The sequence below is a fragment of the Oncorhynchus keta genome, chromosome 35 (assembly GCF_023373465.1).
Source record: "Oncorhynchus keta strain PuntledgeMale-10-30-2019 chromosome 35, Oket_V2, whole genome shotgun sequence".
Classification (NCBI taxonomy): domain Eukaryota; kingdom Metazoa; phylum Chordata; class Actinopteri; order Salmoniformes; family Salmonidae; genus Oncorhynchus; species Oncorhynchus keta.
In genome coordinates this window covers 53,705,279-53,723,138 of record NC_068455.1, presented here as the reverse complement: position 1 = coordinate 53,723,138, position 17,860 = coordinate 53,705,279, and the positions used below count along the sequence as shown (strand labels likewise).

General features: G+C 41.4%; 2 protein-coding genes across 3 annotated transcripts in view; one reads left to right on the top strand and one right to left on the bottom strand.

Annotated features, from left to right (window-relative positions):
- The window catches only part of LOC118368624 (recombining binding protein suppressor of hairless), a 97,654-nt gene extending 91,356 nt beyond the window's left edge, over nt 1–6,298 (top strand). For both annotated transcript variants that reach the window (XM_035752889.2, XM_052495782.1), the window contains one exon: nt 1,558–6,298. In XM_035752889.2, the coding sequence (XP_035608782.2) occupies nt 1,558–1,888 (331 nt within the window). In that variant the 3' untranslated portion in view covers nt 1,889–6,298. The remainder of the gene's footprint in view (nt 1–1,557) is intronic.
- Nucleotides 6,066–17,860, bottom strand: LOC118368625 (cholecystokinin receptor type A). The gene is made up of 5 exons (XM_035752890.1): nt 17,460–17,860; nt 13,355–13,606; nt 10,034–10,295; nt 9,574–9,701; nt 6,066–9,128 (listed from the first exon to the last, which is right to left on the bottom strand). Exons 1-5 carry the CDS (start codon nt 17,584–17,586, stop codon nt 8,503–8,505), a joined length of 1,395 nt encoding a protein of 464 aa, XP_035608783.1. The 5' UTR covers nt 17,587–17,860; the 3' UTR covers nt 6,066–8,502.

Below are 17,860 nucleotides of genomic sequence, written 5' to 3'. Positions count from 1 at the left end.
TTGTAAATGAAAACTTGTTCTCAACTTGCCTACCTGGTTAAATAAAGGTGAAATAAATAAAAAATAAAAAAATGTCACAGGAAGGAAAAAAAGGTAACCAAAGACAACAACCACCCGAGCCACTGCCTGTTCACACCGCTACCATCCAGAAGGCGAGGTCAGAACAAGTGCATCAAAGCTGGGACCGAAAGACTGAAGAACAGCTTCTATCTCAAGGCCATCAGACTGCTAAACAGCAATCACAAACTCAGAGAGGCTGCTGCCTACATGGAGATACAATCACTGGCAACTTTAACAAATGGATCACGAGTCACTAAACAATGCCACTTTATATAATACCACTTGAATAATGTTTACTTGTCTGACATTACTCATATCATATGTATATACTGTATTTTATACCATCTTATTCACCTTGCCTATGCCACTTTGCAATCGATCATCCATATATTTATATCTTCATATTCTCATTCACCCTTTTAGATTTGTGTGCATTAGGTAGTTGTTGGGGAATTGTTAGATATTACTGCACTGTCGGAACCAGAAGCACAAGCATTTCGCTAATCTTGCATTAACATCTGCTAACCATGTGACCAATACAATTTGAACTGAAACTGCTACAAACATTTAATGAGCCTTATCCATGAGATATATGTTTCTGAAAAGGGAACGAGGATGTCCTGATTCAGTCTGACCTCATTAGCCATTATAAACTGTAAAAGACTACCGCTTTGACAAACCAGGGGACAGCTTACATAGTAATTGGCTAGTTTATACAATAATGGCATCTTACATTGGTGTGCTTTGATCCAAGTCAAAGCAATGTTCTGAGCCAATTTGTACTATCTGAACAAAATGGAATTTAATTTAGGCTCAGATATTGGCAGTTTCAAAGTACACCCTTCCCGCGATGCCAAACATCCCCGAAGGTACTTTTTTCCTTTTCATGTAGAATTTTATAGATGAATTGGCGACCCAGTGTTTATGGCTGCTCCCATAAAGGAAGAGTCTTTAGAACAGATGAAAGAGCTCTATGGTTACCCTGTGATAAACAATAGGGGTCCCGTATGACTCAGTGTGCCATTCATCCTGGTTGTAAAACGCTACTGGGAGATGCTGTGAGTGAAATGTTGAGGTGGCTGTCGGCTGCAGGGCGGTGTGTAAGTGGTCCCAATGTACACTGAGAACGCCACGGTCCCCATTTGACCCATTTGTGTGTGATGTGTGTATCATGGGAGGTTTTACAGGGCTGTTTTTGTACAAGGCACAGCACAGACACTGTGTAAGGTATGAGGGATATATATGGGCCTCCCATAGTGCTTGATGGAAGCATGTTAACCATTGGTATACTTAAGTCGTTTTGTTCTAATCCGTCCCGAAGGACCATGAAAGATAATACTCAACCGACATGTTAATTGTCAACTGACATGTGGTCATTACGCAATGCCTTTGGTCTACACTGAGGGTATCACAGAGTGAGGGAGTCAACCCAAATATAATTAAATCTAGAGAGCTGAAACCCTCTCTGACTCTTTCTCTCTCTACCTCTGCCCGCAGGTGTGCGGAGAGCATGCTGTGCGTGGTGCCCGACATCTCTGCCTTCCGTGAGGGCTGGCGCTGGGTGCGGCAGCCGGTGCAGGTGCCCGTCACGCTGGTGCGAAACGACGGGATCATCTACTCCACCACACTCACCTTCACCTACACGCCGGAGCCCGGGCCGCGGCCGCACTGCAACGCCGCCGGAGCCATCCTGCGGGCGGGCAGCGACCGCCTGCTCACGGCCAGCAGCAACATCGCTAACAACAGCGACGCTAACAACACCTACGGCCCCAACGGCTCCAACGCAGGAGTCACGTCCTCTTCCACGGCCGCCACCGTGGTGTCCTAACACACACACACACACTTATACACACAATATGCCTTGAGAGCAAAACGTACCACATGGTAAGAAAAGACTACAAAGTAAACGGACTCTCTAAAAGTGCTGCATATTGATTTTGGATACAAGAAAAGAAGCTGAAATAGGAAATTGGTCGGACAAAAGGGAGGAAGAGGAGGAATTCGAAGGAAAGAACGATGTCAAAAGTTGTCAACCAACGGAAATAAGAGAAACTGTGCGGAACTCTTCACCGCTACCATCTTGTCTCTGGTGTTGGAGCTGTGGAATAAGTTCCTATTGGCTCAGAGTACCAGCGCCTTTGACGGCCATAAGAAGATCGATACCACAACAGCGATGCATCTGCCACATGTATAAAATGTTAACATAAAAGGATAGTTTTTGTGCTCCCCTCCCCTCCCTCCGATAATTTTTTCCCCTCCTTTGTTTTTATATGTTGCGTTAGTTTGTATGTTTCTGTAAAGGGGGCGAGATGTATCGTTGTTGGAGGGAGAGTGAGGATTGGGTATAGAGGGACACATATAAAAACGTGATGACGATAACATAGTTTTTATGGACCAAGGATCTCATATAAGCTTTAGTAAAGGTACATTTTCTCCATACCTTTTTTTGTATGAAATATATAGTACACTTTTGTTACCAAATAGTTTCTATTCTCACCCTCCTAGCTTTGGCCTTTTTTTTGGGGGGGCCAAATCCTGACCTGGCTTGTGTATTATAGCTACCCTTATCTCCGTCAAACGCCTGCTCCCCCCTCCGCTCTTTTGGACGGAACATTCAATTTTTGATACTTTGCTCTTAAAAAAAAAAAGACTAAAGTCTGGGGATTTCTTTTTGTTTTGTTTACCTAACCGAAGGTTCGGTTTGTGTTAGGAAGTGACCTCAGCAGGCCTAATTTTGGATTCTCATTAGTTTTTATGAAGTCTTTAAAAAGAAAAGCTTTAAGCAATGCCTCTGCCTTGTCTGAAATACTCTCTGTGTGCTACTAGCTATGTTTCCTTCGGAAATTACATGTCTGTACATCACACAAGGAGCCATAGCGAAGTCCGCAGAATTCTTCCATTGTATTTCAAACTTTAAAAAACTCGACTTCCACTACCAGTTACAAAATAGTTTCTCATTTCCACATACATTTTATGATTCTAGTCATCAAATTGAAAAGGTAGCCTTAGAACTGTAGATTATTACTGTGCACACAGTCAGAAGAAATCGTGTCATATATCCCATGTTGAGATCATGCCGATCTATTGGTCGCCACAGAAGTATCTGTCGACGTTTTGAAATCTGTCAGTCTGTATACTGTCTCACCAGGCCTTGGTGTCTTCCTGTGTTATTATTATATTATATTATAGTTCTCGTGGTATTTAAAACTTCCATTGTTTTGAGAAAACAGAAAAGACAGACACTTCCAATTTGATGTGGCCTTACCGCTAACTTAAATGTCAAAGAGAACCGATACCCTTCCAACGACCTGCCCTTTCCATTTACGTAACTTCCAAGAACCTGTGTGTTGCAAAAACAGTCTGTCTGTCTTATCACCACTTGTTAAGTTGTTTCATTGGACTATATTACCCATAATGCAATCCATCTGCCACTGCTCCAAAACCACATTGTCAGCCTTCTGGAAGATTTGTGGGCCTTTTTAAGGATAATATTAACTCTGTTCAGTGTACAAGTACAACACTTATATAAATGATGTACTTTATTATCACAGTGCCCTGCTTTCTCCAGTTTGGCATGGATACATTGTCTTGTGAGGGCATTGAGCTCCTCTGTTTGGCCTCCTAAAAGCCTTTTAACTAACGTCCTATGGTTTTTGACCTTACACAACAATTACATGTACATTGTAAAACTCGCTTTCTGAAAGTAGCCACACTCACCGGCTGTATTTATGGTGATCAAGTCTCCTGTTAGAATGAATAAGGCCTTCTAGATGTGTGTCTGTTATTGAATATGTGTATTTGGAAAAACGTACAGCAATATTGTACAGGTCGTGTCTCTTGGGGTTTGTCTGCCTGACCACTAGTTCACCAGCCTGTGCGCGTGTGTGTGTGGTGGTGGGGGGGTTGTGTGTGTGTGTGTGTGTGTGAGAGTGAGTGTGTTGGCTCCTCTGTGTAGTCTAACAATGGATCAGTGAGTGAGACTCACTCCATTTCAAAATGTGGTTGGGTGGGTGCGTGGATGCGTACACCGTTTTATGTTCCAAACAATCAATGCTCTTGTAAAGATGGACTTTGAAGATTGTTTGGGTCCCGCGCCGTCTTCCGACTTGATCCAAATATAAAACAAGTGATTGTTCCTCTCTCATTGTTGGAAATAATATGTGGATCAACAAAATTTAAAAAAAAAAGAAAAAGGCAATACTTTGATCATAGTATTACAGTGGAACTGTATATACTTCCGGGAAGAACTATGATGCTTTAACTTGAATGTCTGCTTATTAATTAAGAAGTATTTCTGGCCAATGTCATTCATGTACCCATTTAACAGTCATATCCCTTTAATAATAGGGAACAAAAAAGTGCTCTATTTACCCCCCCCGAAAAAAATGCAAACTTAAGGGATGCTTTTTTCCCCCCTCCCTATTTAGATTCTTCCCGCCCCTTCTATTTTTCCAGCCATTGATGTTAATGTAAACAGTGTAATAATATTGATATTATTTTAAATTATTGGTATAAAGTTTCCCCCCCCCTTGTCTTATTTTATGTCAAAGAAATAAGTGCATTATTGCCCTTGCTGCCTAGTTTGGCCTGGGTTGTCAATTTACAAAAGGTCGGTCCAGCAACAGTTGTACTTTTTCTAATGAATTAAAGCATGGGTGTATCAACCTAAATTGAACATTTTGTAGCATCAAACCAACATGAGCTTTGTCACTAATCACCTTAATATGGACTTTTTTTTACACAACAAAGAGAAATGCTACTGGCCTTTCTTAACCCTTTACTCTATTGTGATATGTCAATAAGGTGGTCACCAAATATGTTTGGGTTTTGCGCAGTGTTTTCATTGTGCCCGTTTCAGCTGGTAGAGGCGAGCTTATCTCTTAGATATCAAAGTGAGTTTGGGAACGCCTCTCTAATGCCTAAGGCGTCCTCCAGTCAGTCGACCTGTCATTCTGCTTGTGTTATTATATTTCTGTTTCGATACTTTCTGTTGTCTCTCTGGGCTCCACCCTGCCTGCTCCTTACGTTTCTCACTGATGCCCGAGTGAGTTTGGAAGGAAGTGGCATTGCGCTGCATCTCTTAAACAGTGGAAGGGTCGTGCGTATTCTCATATCTCTCTTTGATCCTCTTTGCTGGGTCATGTTCAGTAGGCGGGAAATGGAATGAAATGTTTGCAACGGTGTGCCCTAATGAACATGACACTGGTTGAACGGTTTACATGTTCTCTATAGAACAGTGGAGGCATGGCGGATTGGAGCAGGAGGAGAGGGTGGGTCCAGAGGACCAACTATTATGGTCAAGAAGCGCATCAGTGCTCCCCTTCCTCAGGTTTCACTCAACAAGGGGAAGGCAGCTCCCCCCCCCCCCTACAGGGGGTGGAATGTTTTTACGTGGCTTTTTATTATCTGAGCAAACTTTAGCAACATGGTAACTAAAGCTCACCCAGCAAAATACAAAATATTCTCCAACTTGTGTGATGCTTTTTGAAAATACTGTATACACACCGGTTTTCATTTTTCGGTCAGTCCATATTGTTTGTTTTGTTCTTCCAAAAGCAGCTGTTGTTTTTTGTTGTTGTAACGAGCTCTGAACAATGTATGTATGTATGTATCCTCTAATATACCAAATGTCTTTTTATAACGTAGATTTCTCATGCACTGCTAAACGAAACAGGACAGAGCGAGAGGCAGCTGTAAATAAATGAAAAGGCGTGTTGGAGCAGCCTTTCCTCTGTTGCACTCGGCCTGACATTCTCCCCAAGACTATTGGCTGGCTGCACTAAGAAGTGCTTTACGCTTCTCTCCGTCTCTCCTCTGTCTGTGTACGTACATTTTGACTTTCCCTCTCATCCCTTTACACTCTTAGCTCTGTACGCTTGGCTTTGCTGCAGTCTGTTTTCTTACCTTTCATTTCGTTTCCCCCTCACACACTGTCTCTCTCTCTCCTTTCTCACACACTCTCTCTCTCTGTGTGTAATGTTGTAATGTTAAGCAGAGTGTCAGTCTGTCAGTGTGGTAGTATACTCAGTGCTTAAAGGGTTGCCGATGGTAGAAACCTGTGCAGTTTGTAACATTTTAGCAATAACGTGAAAACAAGGGGACTGTTTGTTTCAGTTTTTTGTACATATTGCAGTTCCAGTTCATGCTCAAATCCATGTCATTAAAAAAAAAATTACTTGCAATATTGGCATACAAAAATCAAGAAATAAAAAGTGACAGAATTATGTGTGAAATTAAACGTGTCGTTAACTATATGTATTTTTATGTTCGAGGACCTCAATTATGCAAAAAAAAAAACATGGTAATATCCTCATAAAGGGCTGACTTAAACAGGCAGTTTGAACAGTAACAAAGCAGACACCCCGCCACTGATTTGGTAAACATCTCAGGGATGGGGAAATGTAACCATGCTTTTGAGGCCATAGTGTTTTTTTTATTATATTTTTTACAGTTGCATTGTTTACAAACAAAGGAGCAAAACAAGTTTATATTTTGGGTTCTGATGGCGTACGACAGTCGAACTCAGCTCGTGAGGCATCTACAAGTTATATTCTTCAAGAATCAATGGGTGTATCATTCATTTAAATGTCTAAAACTGGATGGAGCAACTGCAGATTGTCCCCTTTTAAGCACAGCAAATAGTCCGTCTGTGAAGTAACACCACTCTGCATTTGTTTGTACAACCTGTGCCTCTGAACCAGCTCAGAGGTGAGTGTTTGTTTATGCTTCTCATGAGCTTCGTCTCCAAGAACCACTCGCCCTTGCAGTGTAAGCAAGTGCAATCCATCTGCACCTTCTTACTCAGGGACTTGAAAGGGCCCCCGACCAGACAGTATATACTTTGAATATTCAATTTCCTTTTTCGGGTGATGTATTCCAATGCAAGTCTGATAGCAATTTACTTTAGAGAGCAATGCGAAAACTATACAATTAAAATTGACTTAATGCTGCAGGAAAACAAGGTAATAAAGAAAACGACACAGTATGTTACATTTGCGCTGCAGTATAGTACTCGCAAGGGCGAGTGGTTCTTGGAGACGAAGCTCATGAGAAGCATAAACAAACACCCAAGTCAACAGAGACCAGGTGGGGTGTGATTGACAGGTAGTGCCGGGAAACATCTCTTTGAAGTAGGGGAACAGACAGGTGCACAGTCCCACACCTCGATAAGGCGACGAGTCATGTCACCCACAGTACTACATGTGGCACAACGATGAAAAAGCACGCTGACTGGGTCAAGAAAGAGAAAACACGCCAATGTACGCTAATGACTTGTTTTAGAGCGTGGCACTGTGCTACAAGGCTAGGGCACAAAATAATGCGCAACTGCCTGGAATGGCAGTGATTTAAGTCAGGAAGTGTTTACACATTTGTTGCACTGCCTGTAAAGGGAGGTCACAGAGGTATGGGGGGGGGGGGTACTGAATGTAAACCTCTTTGCCGTAGACATGACCTAGCCATGTTCTCTCACGGTCCCTGTGAATGCAGCATATAGGGTGGTACTGTATACGTCAGAGTTTTAATGAGGTGCCACCATTCCTCAGTCTTTTATAGTTTGTTTACCGTTAGTTCTTTTAAAATCAGATCATCATCTCCTTGTTAAAAACTCTGGCTGATTTTCTCAGTTTCATGAAGTCAACATGCTATGGTTAGATTATCCTGTCTTCGCAATGGCGCCAATATTATCATCGACTCTTTCACTGGGATCCTCTCAATACATACACGGGGTGTAAAAAAACATGAGGATAACCTTCCTAATATTGGGTTGCACCCATGCACCCACAGGACAGTTCGTCAATTCGTCTGGGCATGGACTCTACAAGGTGTCGAAAGCGTTCCCAAGGGATTCTTTCCACAGTTGTGTGAAGTTGGCTGGATGTCCTTTTAGTCGTGGACCAGTCTTGATACACAAGGGAAACTGTTGAGCATGAAACTACCATACTACCATGCCCCATTCAAAGGACTGTAACCTTTTATTTAACTAGGCAAGTCAGTTAAGAACAAATTCTTATTTACAATGACGGCCTAACCCTTCCAAACCCGGAGGACGCTCAGCCAATTATGCGCCGCCCTATGGACTCCGAATCACGGCCGGATGTGATACAGCCACAATCCATGTCTCAAGGCTTAAAAATGATTCTTTAACCTGCCTTTTCCACTTCATCTACACTGATTGGAGTAGATTTAACAGGTGACATTGAATAAGGGATCATAGCTTTCACCTGGGTTATGGAAAAGGCAGGTGTTCCTAATGGTTTGTATACTCAGCGTACATGTCCACTCTTACAGGCACGGGGACTTTGAAGTGGAAAGAAGGCATGACCTTAACAGAGACCAAAATCTCATGGTACAGTGGGTGGGGGTGGGGGGCACACTTTGGACAGGCCACCCCGCCTTCATGACCACTACCTACTTCTGACTGGTCGATGATGGCAAAGGAAGCTAAGCCTGAACGGAGCCACGGATACTACTGTATGTGAAGCGCGTGCTATTACCACTGGATGGCGTGTGCCCGTTCTCCCCGCTCCTCATCCCTCCTCTTCCTCCCCCTCTCCTCGTCCCCGTCCCGATCCTACTCCCAGCCCCCCTCCTGACCCCACCGCCCTTGGGGCAGCTACAGCAGGTGAAGGTGGACAGAATCCCTTGGCGGAAACGGTTATTCATGAAGCAGTATATAATGGGATTGACACAAGCCGAGGTGTACGACAACAGGTGGATGAAGGATATCGGCGCCCCCGAGAGGAGCTTGTCGGCAGAGCGGCGGTCGAAGGCCCTCCAGGCATTAGCTGCAAACACGGGTGTCCAGCAAAGCAAGAAGAGACAGACGATGACCAGGAGCATGCGGATCACGCGCTTCTTAGCCATCAGGTTAGAGGTGGAGCTGTTGCTGCACACACGGCTCAGCGTGGACTTAGCGCTGCCCGTGCTGCCTCTGATTTTGATGGTCACGTTAGGGCTGTGGGTCGACAGAGGGCTCTGGAGGTGGGCAAACTCGCCCTTCTTGGCAGGCTGGAGGTAGCAGCCGTCGTTGTCGCCGGGTTTGATGCTGCCCGTGCTGCACTGTCTGTCTGTGATGGATCATAACAGCAGATATGAATACAAATGAACATGAACGAAAATGGCATTTCCCTAAATAACAATTACAAATGATAAAGCTGGATATAATAATGATAAGGAAATTATCTCTGCGAGAGACATTATAATAATAATATAATAATAATATATGCCATTTAGCTGACGCTTTTATCCAAAGCGACTTACAGTCATGTGTGCATACATTCTACGTATGGGTGGTCCCGGGAATTGAACCCACTACCCTGGCGTTACAAGCGCCATGCTCTACCAACTGAGCCACAGAAGGACCAAACATAGACATGAATAATGTCCCTGTACAAATTGGATTTACCAAAGATTAGCCAATTGTACATGATTGCCAATAAGGTTGCCACAAAATGTAGATGACATGATGGCCAGAGCTGCACGTTTTCAAGAGGCCAGTTGAGGTAAACGTACCTCTGCTGGACTTCCTGTTGGTCATCTCAAACTTAATTCCCCTGTAGAGCTCAAGGGAGATGAGCCCGTAGGCTGTCATCATCACGACCCCAGGGACCAGGAAGAGGAGCAGCAGCAGGGACACGTACCTGGGAGGAACAACAGGTCAATGGGGTTACCAGATTGGTCAAAAGCAGGTAAGTGTGCGTTCAGTATATCAAAGTGTTCCGACCTGACAGAACAGCTTTCTGAGCCCAACAATGACCTACCTCCTCATTGCTAAGTATATATCTAACAGATCAACAACATCACTGAATTAGATACTTTAACCCCCAAAAAGTAATAGACATCAATTTAATTTAATCTTTTGAGCAGACTTCTCCATTATTTACAGAGAAAATCATCTAACGGCTGAAACCTCTCTTTGTGATGGTGGACAGACGAAAAACGTATCTCATCTCTAAAGTATCTCTCCTCTCACCAGGACTGCTGGATGACATCACTGGGCCAGACCAGGCGGCACATGTTGCCTGTGCTGTTGTTGACCCGGGTGAAGGGCACCAGAGTGCTGGAGATGGGGTAGGGCAGCATGAGCAGGAAGCTCACCACCCAGGTGGCAGAGATGACCTTGGCAGCGTGGGACTTGGTTTGCCAGGTACGGGAGGTCAAGGGGTTGCAGATTGCACTGTAGCGCTCCAGAGAAATGGCCACCAGGTTGAAGGTAGAGACACTCACCGAGATACCTGGAGGGATGACAACAAATAACGGTCCTTGATACCACGCGAGTATAGATTCTGATTAATAGATCGATTACAAACAAGCATGTAGCCTACATTAGCATGTTGTACTGCAATGATTTTGTATGGCTAAATATTTTACAGTGTACAGTGTAGTAAATATGTATGTAAAATGTTAGTTATTAATATAGAAATATGTAACAGTGTCGTAGCTATGTAGAATCTCAATGTAGCCTCGTGTGATTGTGATTTGGAGGCTTGCCAGACCAGGTTAAGGTGACAATTCAAGGGATAATCTGTAGTTCAAACAGCAAGGCAGTCACCCTGCCACTGTTTCGGTAAGCAGCTGAGGAATAGGGCTGGAGAAATGTAACCAATCTCAAATTCATAGACAGAGTTATGGATGACCATCCATGATAGCCACATAATAATGTAAACTGTGTTTTAAGGCTATACAGTGTTTGTTTACAATCACATTGTTTACAAACAATGGAATTAAAGAAGTTTATATTTTGGGTTATGTTGGAATCCGACAGAACTAAGCTAATGAGGAATTTATAAATTATATTCTTCAAGTATCAGGGTAGAAACAGTACCCTCCATAATTATTGGGATGGGCAAGTTGTTTTTCTTATTTTGTCTCTATACTCCAAAAGTTTGGATTTTAAATCAAACAATGACTATGAGGTTAAGTGCAAACTGCCAGCTTTAATTTGAGGGTATTTTCATCCATATCGGATGAACCATTTAGAAATGACAGCACTTTTTGGACATAGTCCCCCTATTTTAGGGGAGGAAAGGTATTGGGACAAATTCACTTATGTGTATTAAAGTAGTAAAAAGTTAAGTATTTGGTCCCATATTCATAGCACGCAATGACTACATCAAGTTTGTGACTACTAATTTGTTCGATGTATTAGCTCTTTGTTTTGGTTGTGTTTCAGACTATTTTGTGCCCAATAGAATTGAATGGAAAAGCAATGTACTGTGTCATTTTGGAGTCACTTTTATTGTAAATAAGATTAGAATATGTTTCTAAGCATTTCTACATTAATGTGGATGCTGCCTAGACTATAGATAATCCTGAATGAATTGTGAATAATGACTTTACGAGCGTGTAGAGACAGAGCACTAGGCTAACATATGGAATTGTTTTAAGACGGTCATGCCATGGATAATTTAGTCATTTGATTTAGAATTTTAGGACCCCTTTAGGTAAAAATAATATATACAAAACAAATATTTGATAAAATATTGAATTTGGCCTTTACTACTAAAGCCCATAGAAACGCATTGGATAACACACAAATGGCAAAACAAATACAGTTAAAAAAATGTATCATAAGGAATAAGGTTTTGAAGTGTCTGTCCAATATCTAGAATATATAAGAAAGCTCAGGAAATATTTGATGGCACATATTTAACCCCTTAGTTTTGTGGCAACAAAAATAACTCCATACTTCATTTAGTTTGTATGGGTTACCTTCAGACGAGTCCTGTGGCACTTGCAAAATCGAGAACACCATCATGTCCGTGAGTGTCCCCTTTCCATAGAGTGGTCAAAATAGTTTTTTAGGCAAAACCGTTCAGACGTTTTCATGAGAAACGATTACCGGTGTAGCTCGGCCACCTTCCACTGCAGACGTGGAAGGCCGACATAGGCGGATTTGATGGTTTGAGACGCAGCCCATGCAAAAATCATACATTTATGGATTTTCATGGGGATTTAAAAAAATGTATTGTTACTTAGATTGACGCACGAGTGCATCAATAGACTCTTCAGGATTAACCAGTGGAAGTTAACAAACTTACAGAGTAATAGTAACAACGGCACATCTAAATAAATGCACATTACCGTGGATGTACCGCTGTATTTCACGTTAAACTCTGTGACAGATGAGTTATTCATCTCTACTGACATGGCCGTGATCTCACCGCACACGGATCGCCGAACAAACAGTGTGAACTATCTAACTACTAACAAATACCACGATAGAAAATGTTCCCGAAGGCAATAACGAAAAAATTAATCCAGCTAATACAAATGCATATACCTAGGATTTATCCATACAATATCTAGGCAGGAAATATTGTTGATAAACATTGGAACTACAAGAGCACTTGAAGATACAGCTATGCATCGAGCTACTGTATCTTGAACCTATATATCCATACAACATCCAGACATAAAGTTCAATGGAATGTTTTCAACTAGATATGAACCATGAGAACAGTACAGCCTTGACTTCAAATGCCTCTCGAGAATGGATCCTCAACTATACAGCTTTATTGATATTTCTATGCCTGAGAGTCTAAAGTTATTGTTTTTTTGACAAGTGTCTCAAACATCACTCTTCTACCATGTTATTTTTCTTCCTCTTATTGCCTTGTGGCCTGGACCTTTTCTGCTCAGAATAAATGGCTCCTTAAATCAGGAGGCAGGGCCAGTACGTTCACAGCCCGGGCGGCGGGAACGCAGCCACGGCTATAGCCATCAAATTACTTTATTGGGTGTCTCTTCACACCAGGCACCAGGTCAGAGCCTAAATGGAGGTGGTATTGGCTCAATGGATTCTGGCATCTGCTTCGTTGTTGATTCTCCATGATTAGCCTACAGCCCACTCCAATGTGTTCATGGTAGGTCAGTGAGTGAGTGGCTGAAGCTGAAAGGAATCTTCCTATGTGGCTATGTGGACAGAACCTACTCTACTCACTCCCCTTACTTGACCCTTTGAAATGAGTGACAGCAGTGTAGTAGACAATAACAAGATAAGACCACGATTAACTATGCAGCACAGAAGATGACAAGAGTATGTAAACACATCTTATTGCAATAACACAGAAATCCCTAAGAGACAAACACACTACCTGGTCATGGAGACCTAAACACACTACATGGTCATGGAAACCTGGGCCCGTATCCACAAAGCATCTCAGAGTAGGAGTGCTGATCTAGGATCTATCCATATAATCTTATTCTTTATGATCTATAAGGTAAAACTGTTCCTAGGTCAGTACTCCTACTCTGAGACGCTTTGTGAATACGGGCCCAGGTCAGGACTCACCCATGAAGTACATGGCCACCTTGCAGATGCCCGAGCCGAACACAAAGTCCCTCATGAGGTTGGGGATGAGGGTGAAGGGCATGCAGAAGAGGCAGAGCATCAGGTCGCTGGCGGCCAGGGAGAGCAGGAACAGGTTGGTGACTGTGCGCATGTGGCGGTTCCTCACCAGCACAGCGATGATCAGGCTGTTACCCAGCACGCTGACCAGGAAGATGAGGCAGTAGAGGAAGATGCGCACCGTCTGGTTCAAATCTATAGGGAGGAGAGAAAGACAGTCAGCATCATTGGTCTTATAATTGCCATTATCATCAGACGTCATCATCACCAAGACCATCATCTTCATCATTGTTTTCATTGTCATCGTCAATGTTATCGTTATTATCAACATCATCTTCTTAATCATTATCATCAATATTATCAGACAATTATTATCATAAACATTATCATCATCATTATTATTAAGATCAGCATCACCATCATTATCCATATTATCATTACCTTCAAATAATCAATTTGTTAGGTCTATTTGTTTTCAATGACATGGCCCTAGTTGTGTAAAGAGGGTGAAATTAATTTATCCTAATTCGATTGTAAAATATTCTATTATACAGTTGAAGTCAGAAGTTTACATACACCTTAGCCAAATACATTTAAACTCAGTTTTTCACAATTCCTGACATTTAATCCTAGTAAAAATTCCATGTCTCAAGTCAGTTAGGATCACCACTTTATTTTAAGAATGTGAAATATCAGAATAGTTGTAAGGATTATGATTTATTTCAGCTTTTATTTCTTTCATCACATTCCCAGTGGGTCAGAAGTTCACATACACTCAATTAGTATTTGGTAGCATTGCCTTTAAAATAGTTTAACTTGGGTCAAACATTTTGGGTAGCCTTCCACACGCTTCCCACAATAAGTTGGGTGAATTTTGACCCATTCCTCCTGACTGAGTCAGGTTTGTAAGGCCTCCTTGCTTGCACATGGTTTTTAGTTCTCTCCACAAATGTCCTATATGATTGAGGTCAGGGCTTTGCGATGGCCACTCCAATACCTTGACTTTGTTGTCCTTAAGCCATTTTGCCACAACTTTGGAAGCATGCTTGGGGTCATTGTCCATTTGGAAGACCCATTTGCAACCAAGCTTTAACTTCCTGACTGATGTCTTGAGATGTTGCTTCAATATATCCACATCATTTTCCTTCCTTATGAAGCCATCTATTTTGTGAAGTGCACCAGTTCCTCCCGCAGCAAAGCACCCCCAAAACATGATGCTGCCACCCCCGTGCTTCACAGTTGGGATGGTGTTCTTCAGCTTGCAGTCCTCGCCCTTTTTCCTACAAACATAACGATGGTCATTATGGCCAAACAGTTCTATTTTTGTTTCATCCGACCAGAGGACATTTCTCCAAAAAGTGCAATCTTTGTCCCCATGTGCAGTTGCAAACCCTAGACTGGCTTTTTTTAAATTGCGATTTTGGATCAGTGGCTTCTTCCTTGCTGAGCGGCCTTTCAGGCTATGTCGATATACGACTCGTTTTACTGTGGATATAGATACTTTTGTACCTGCTTCCTCCGGCATCTTCACAAGGTCCTTTGCTGTTGTTCTGGGATTGATTTGCACTTTTCGCTCCAAAGTACGTTAATCTCTAGGAGACAGAACGCGTCTCCTTCCTGAGCGGCATGATGGCTGCGTGGTCCCATGGTGTTTATACTTGCGTACTATTGCTTGTACAGATGAACGTGGTGCCTTCAGGAGTTTGGAAATTGCTCCCAAGGATGAACCAGACTTGTGGAGGTCTACAATTGATTTCTGAAGTCTTAGCTGATTTATTTTGATTTTCCCATGATGTCAAGCAAAGAGTCACTGAGTTTGAAGGTCGGCCTTGAAATACATCCACAGGTGCACCTCCAATTGACTCAAATGATGTCAATTAGCCTATCAGAAGCTTCTAAAGCCATTAGATACTTTTCTGGAATTTTCCAAGCTGTTTAAAGGCACAGTCAACTTAGTGTATGTAAACCTCTGACCCACTGGAATTGTGATACAGTGAATTCTAAGTGAAATAATTTTCTTTAAACAGTTGTTGGAAAAATGACTTGTGTCATGCACACAGTAGATGTCCTAACCGATTTGCCAAAACTATAGTTTGTTAACAAGAAATTTGTGGAGTGGTTGAAAAACGAGTTTTACTGACTACAACCTAAGTGTATGTAAACTTCCGACTTCAACTGTACATTTTTTTCTCAATCATGTACAATCATTTTTTGGAATAATGTTGCTGATTTTCAAAACAGAGTCCACAAGACACAGAACTCTGTGGCCTTTTGCAACAAAGTAAATGGCTTCTCAAAACATAAATACAATCATCAAGACTATAGTTTACTGTCAAAATTGCAAATACATTCATCAAAAGAACACAAGTGCCTGCAAATAGATTAATGCAATCATACTTATCTCTTGAATCCAAGCAGACAAAACAAGAAGTTAGTCTGTCTTTCAAAAATCCCAGTAGATCAATACATTTTCTTTGCTGTCAATAAATCATGATGATCAAAATTGGAAGTACAACTATCCAAAGGTACAGAGTTATGGGCAATTACTCTCCTTTAATGCACATTTCACCAAACAATTTCATACACATCAAATCAAATATTACTGATAAAAGAAATTACATGAAAAATAAGCACATTGTGTGCATGATTCATTAATCGGTCCAATCACAATTGCATGTATTCAACACGTAGGCTCGTTTGCTCATAGTTTTTGTTGACTTTCCATTGGCACACAGAAACACAATACACAGTAGAAATAAGGCAAGGTGAAAAACACAACTGCTATGAATATATAGGCCTCAATACACACTAAAGCAAAGCTCTACGATGGAAGGGCACAATGTCGGAGATGATGACTTCGGAGTATAGCAACGTTTCTTAGAAGTAACCCAACTTCATTCTCTGCATATGTGCAATATTGTGAAATAAAATGATTAGACAGCCCCACTGCCTAGATCTTTCCCTATATTGTACATGGTATGACACTGATGAGGTGATTTTAGCATATTGTGCAGTAGCATTTACTGATGAACACAATTGAACACATTATCTTGTGATGAAAACAATGTGTTAATATTCTGTGAACTAAACACAGGCTTAAAAGTGTTTTTTTTTTTTTTTTTTTTTAAATCCACTGATGACATTTGTATTTAAAGTTCTGCAGAATGTGGTCTAAGATATGCACGTCAGGTACAAAGGAAAGAAAATTACCAGAAGTTCTGTAAATATAGGCTATTAGCATTTGGTCATTGCTGTACTACAGGCCAATATATAGATAGGTTACGTTTCAACACAGATCCCAAAATAGCTTTTACACAATTGAGAAAAACTTTAAATATAAATGCTTGTTCCTTACTCATCCAGGATTATTTTAGAACTACGGTTAGTAGGCTAAAGGCAATTAATCTGTAATTCAGTTGGAGTCCGTTGTGGTTGGCTGGATTACTCAGGGGAAGAATGTGTGCAAATGTGGGGTTTGCATTAGCAAAATATTGGATTCATAGTATAGCCTATCAGCTCCGCCTAATTTCAATGAGAATTCAGAGATCATTTCAGTCAATGTAACACTAAGACCTACTGTAGCCTATCAGACAACTACGTGTTGACCTGATACTAAATTGTAATCGTGTGTTAATTAATTAATGTAAAAAAATTAAATAATGATATTCACTCCATCCAAGCAGAGGAGTCGAAAGAACGCATCCTATTTCAACCGCGCGTAAATGCATCGTTTGGGGTGTCCAAAGGGTCGCTCTCAATGCGCAGGTTCGCATAATAATAACAATAAAAAGATTACCCAACATTTTGAAATATGGATGATTTGGGACAAAATGCATTTTCGCAGGTTTGTGTAAACAGGGTGTTATGACTTTAAAATAAAACGGTTTCATGACTTTAAAAATAAAACATGCTACATTTTTAACACTTTGCATCAATATCTCCACTAAAAACATGTTTATTTTTTATTTAAAATATATATACAATTAGACAATGACTTTTTGTCAATTTAACTTCCCCCACATGTATGATTATCATTTGGATTGGTTACCTTTCGGTTCCGGCAGCGTCTGGCTTTCATCGTCGCACTCCGACACATTCTTGATTCCAAAGTCACATAATATCTTATAAAGATTAGTGGAGTTTTTGAGCATATCATGCAATGTAAATGTCTCCATTTGAGCTTTTGTATGTTATTTTGTCTGATGCATAAACTGAAACGAGGTTATGCAAAGGAACCCATTCCGTACAAACTTGATATTATGTCTGCAAATCACTTCCCAAATGTCATGTTCATATTCTCCAGAAGTTTGCATGACCCCATTTGTTTGATGCAAAATTATTATCCAGCTTTCAACGAAATTGACGGGTATCAGTCAGTGAGCAAAAATTATTGACTTCAAGCGTCTGCTGCATGCACATTTTGTTGTGCTCCAGCACTTCAATGTTGGA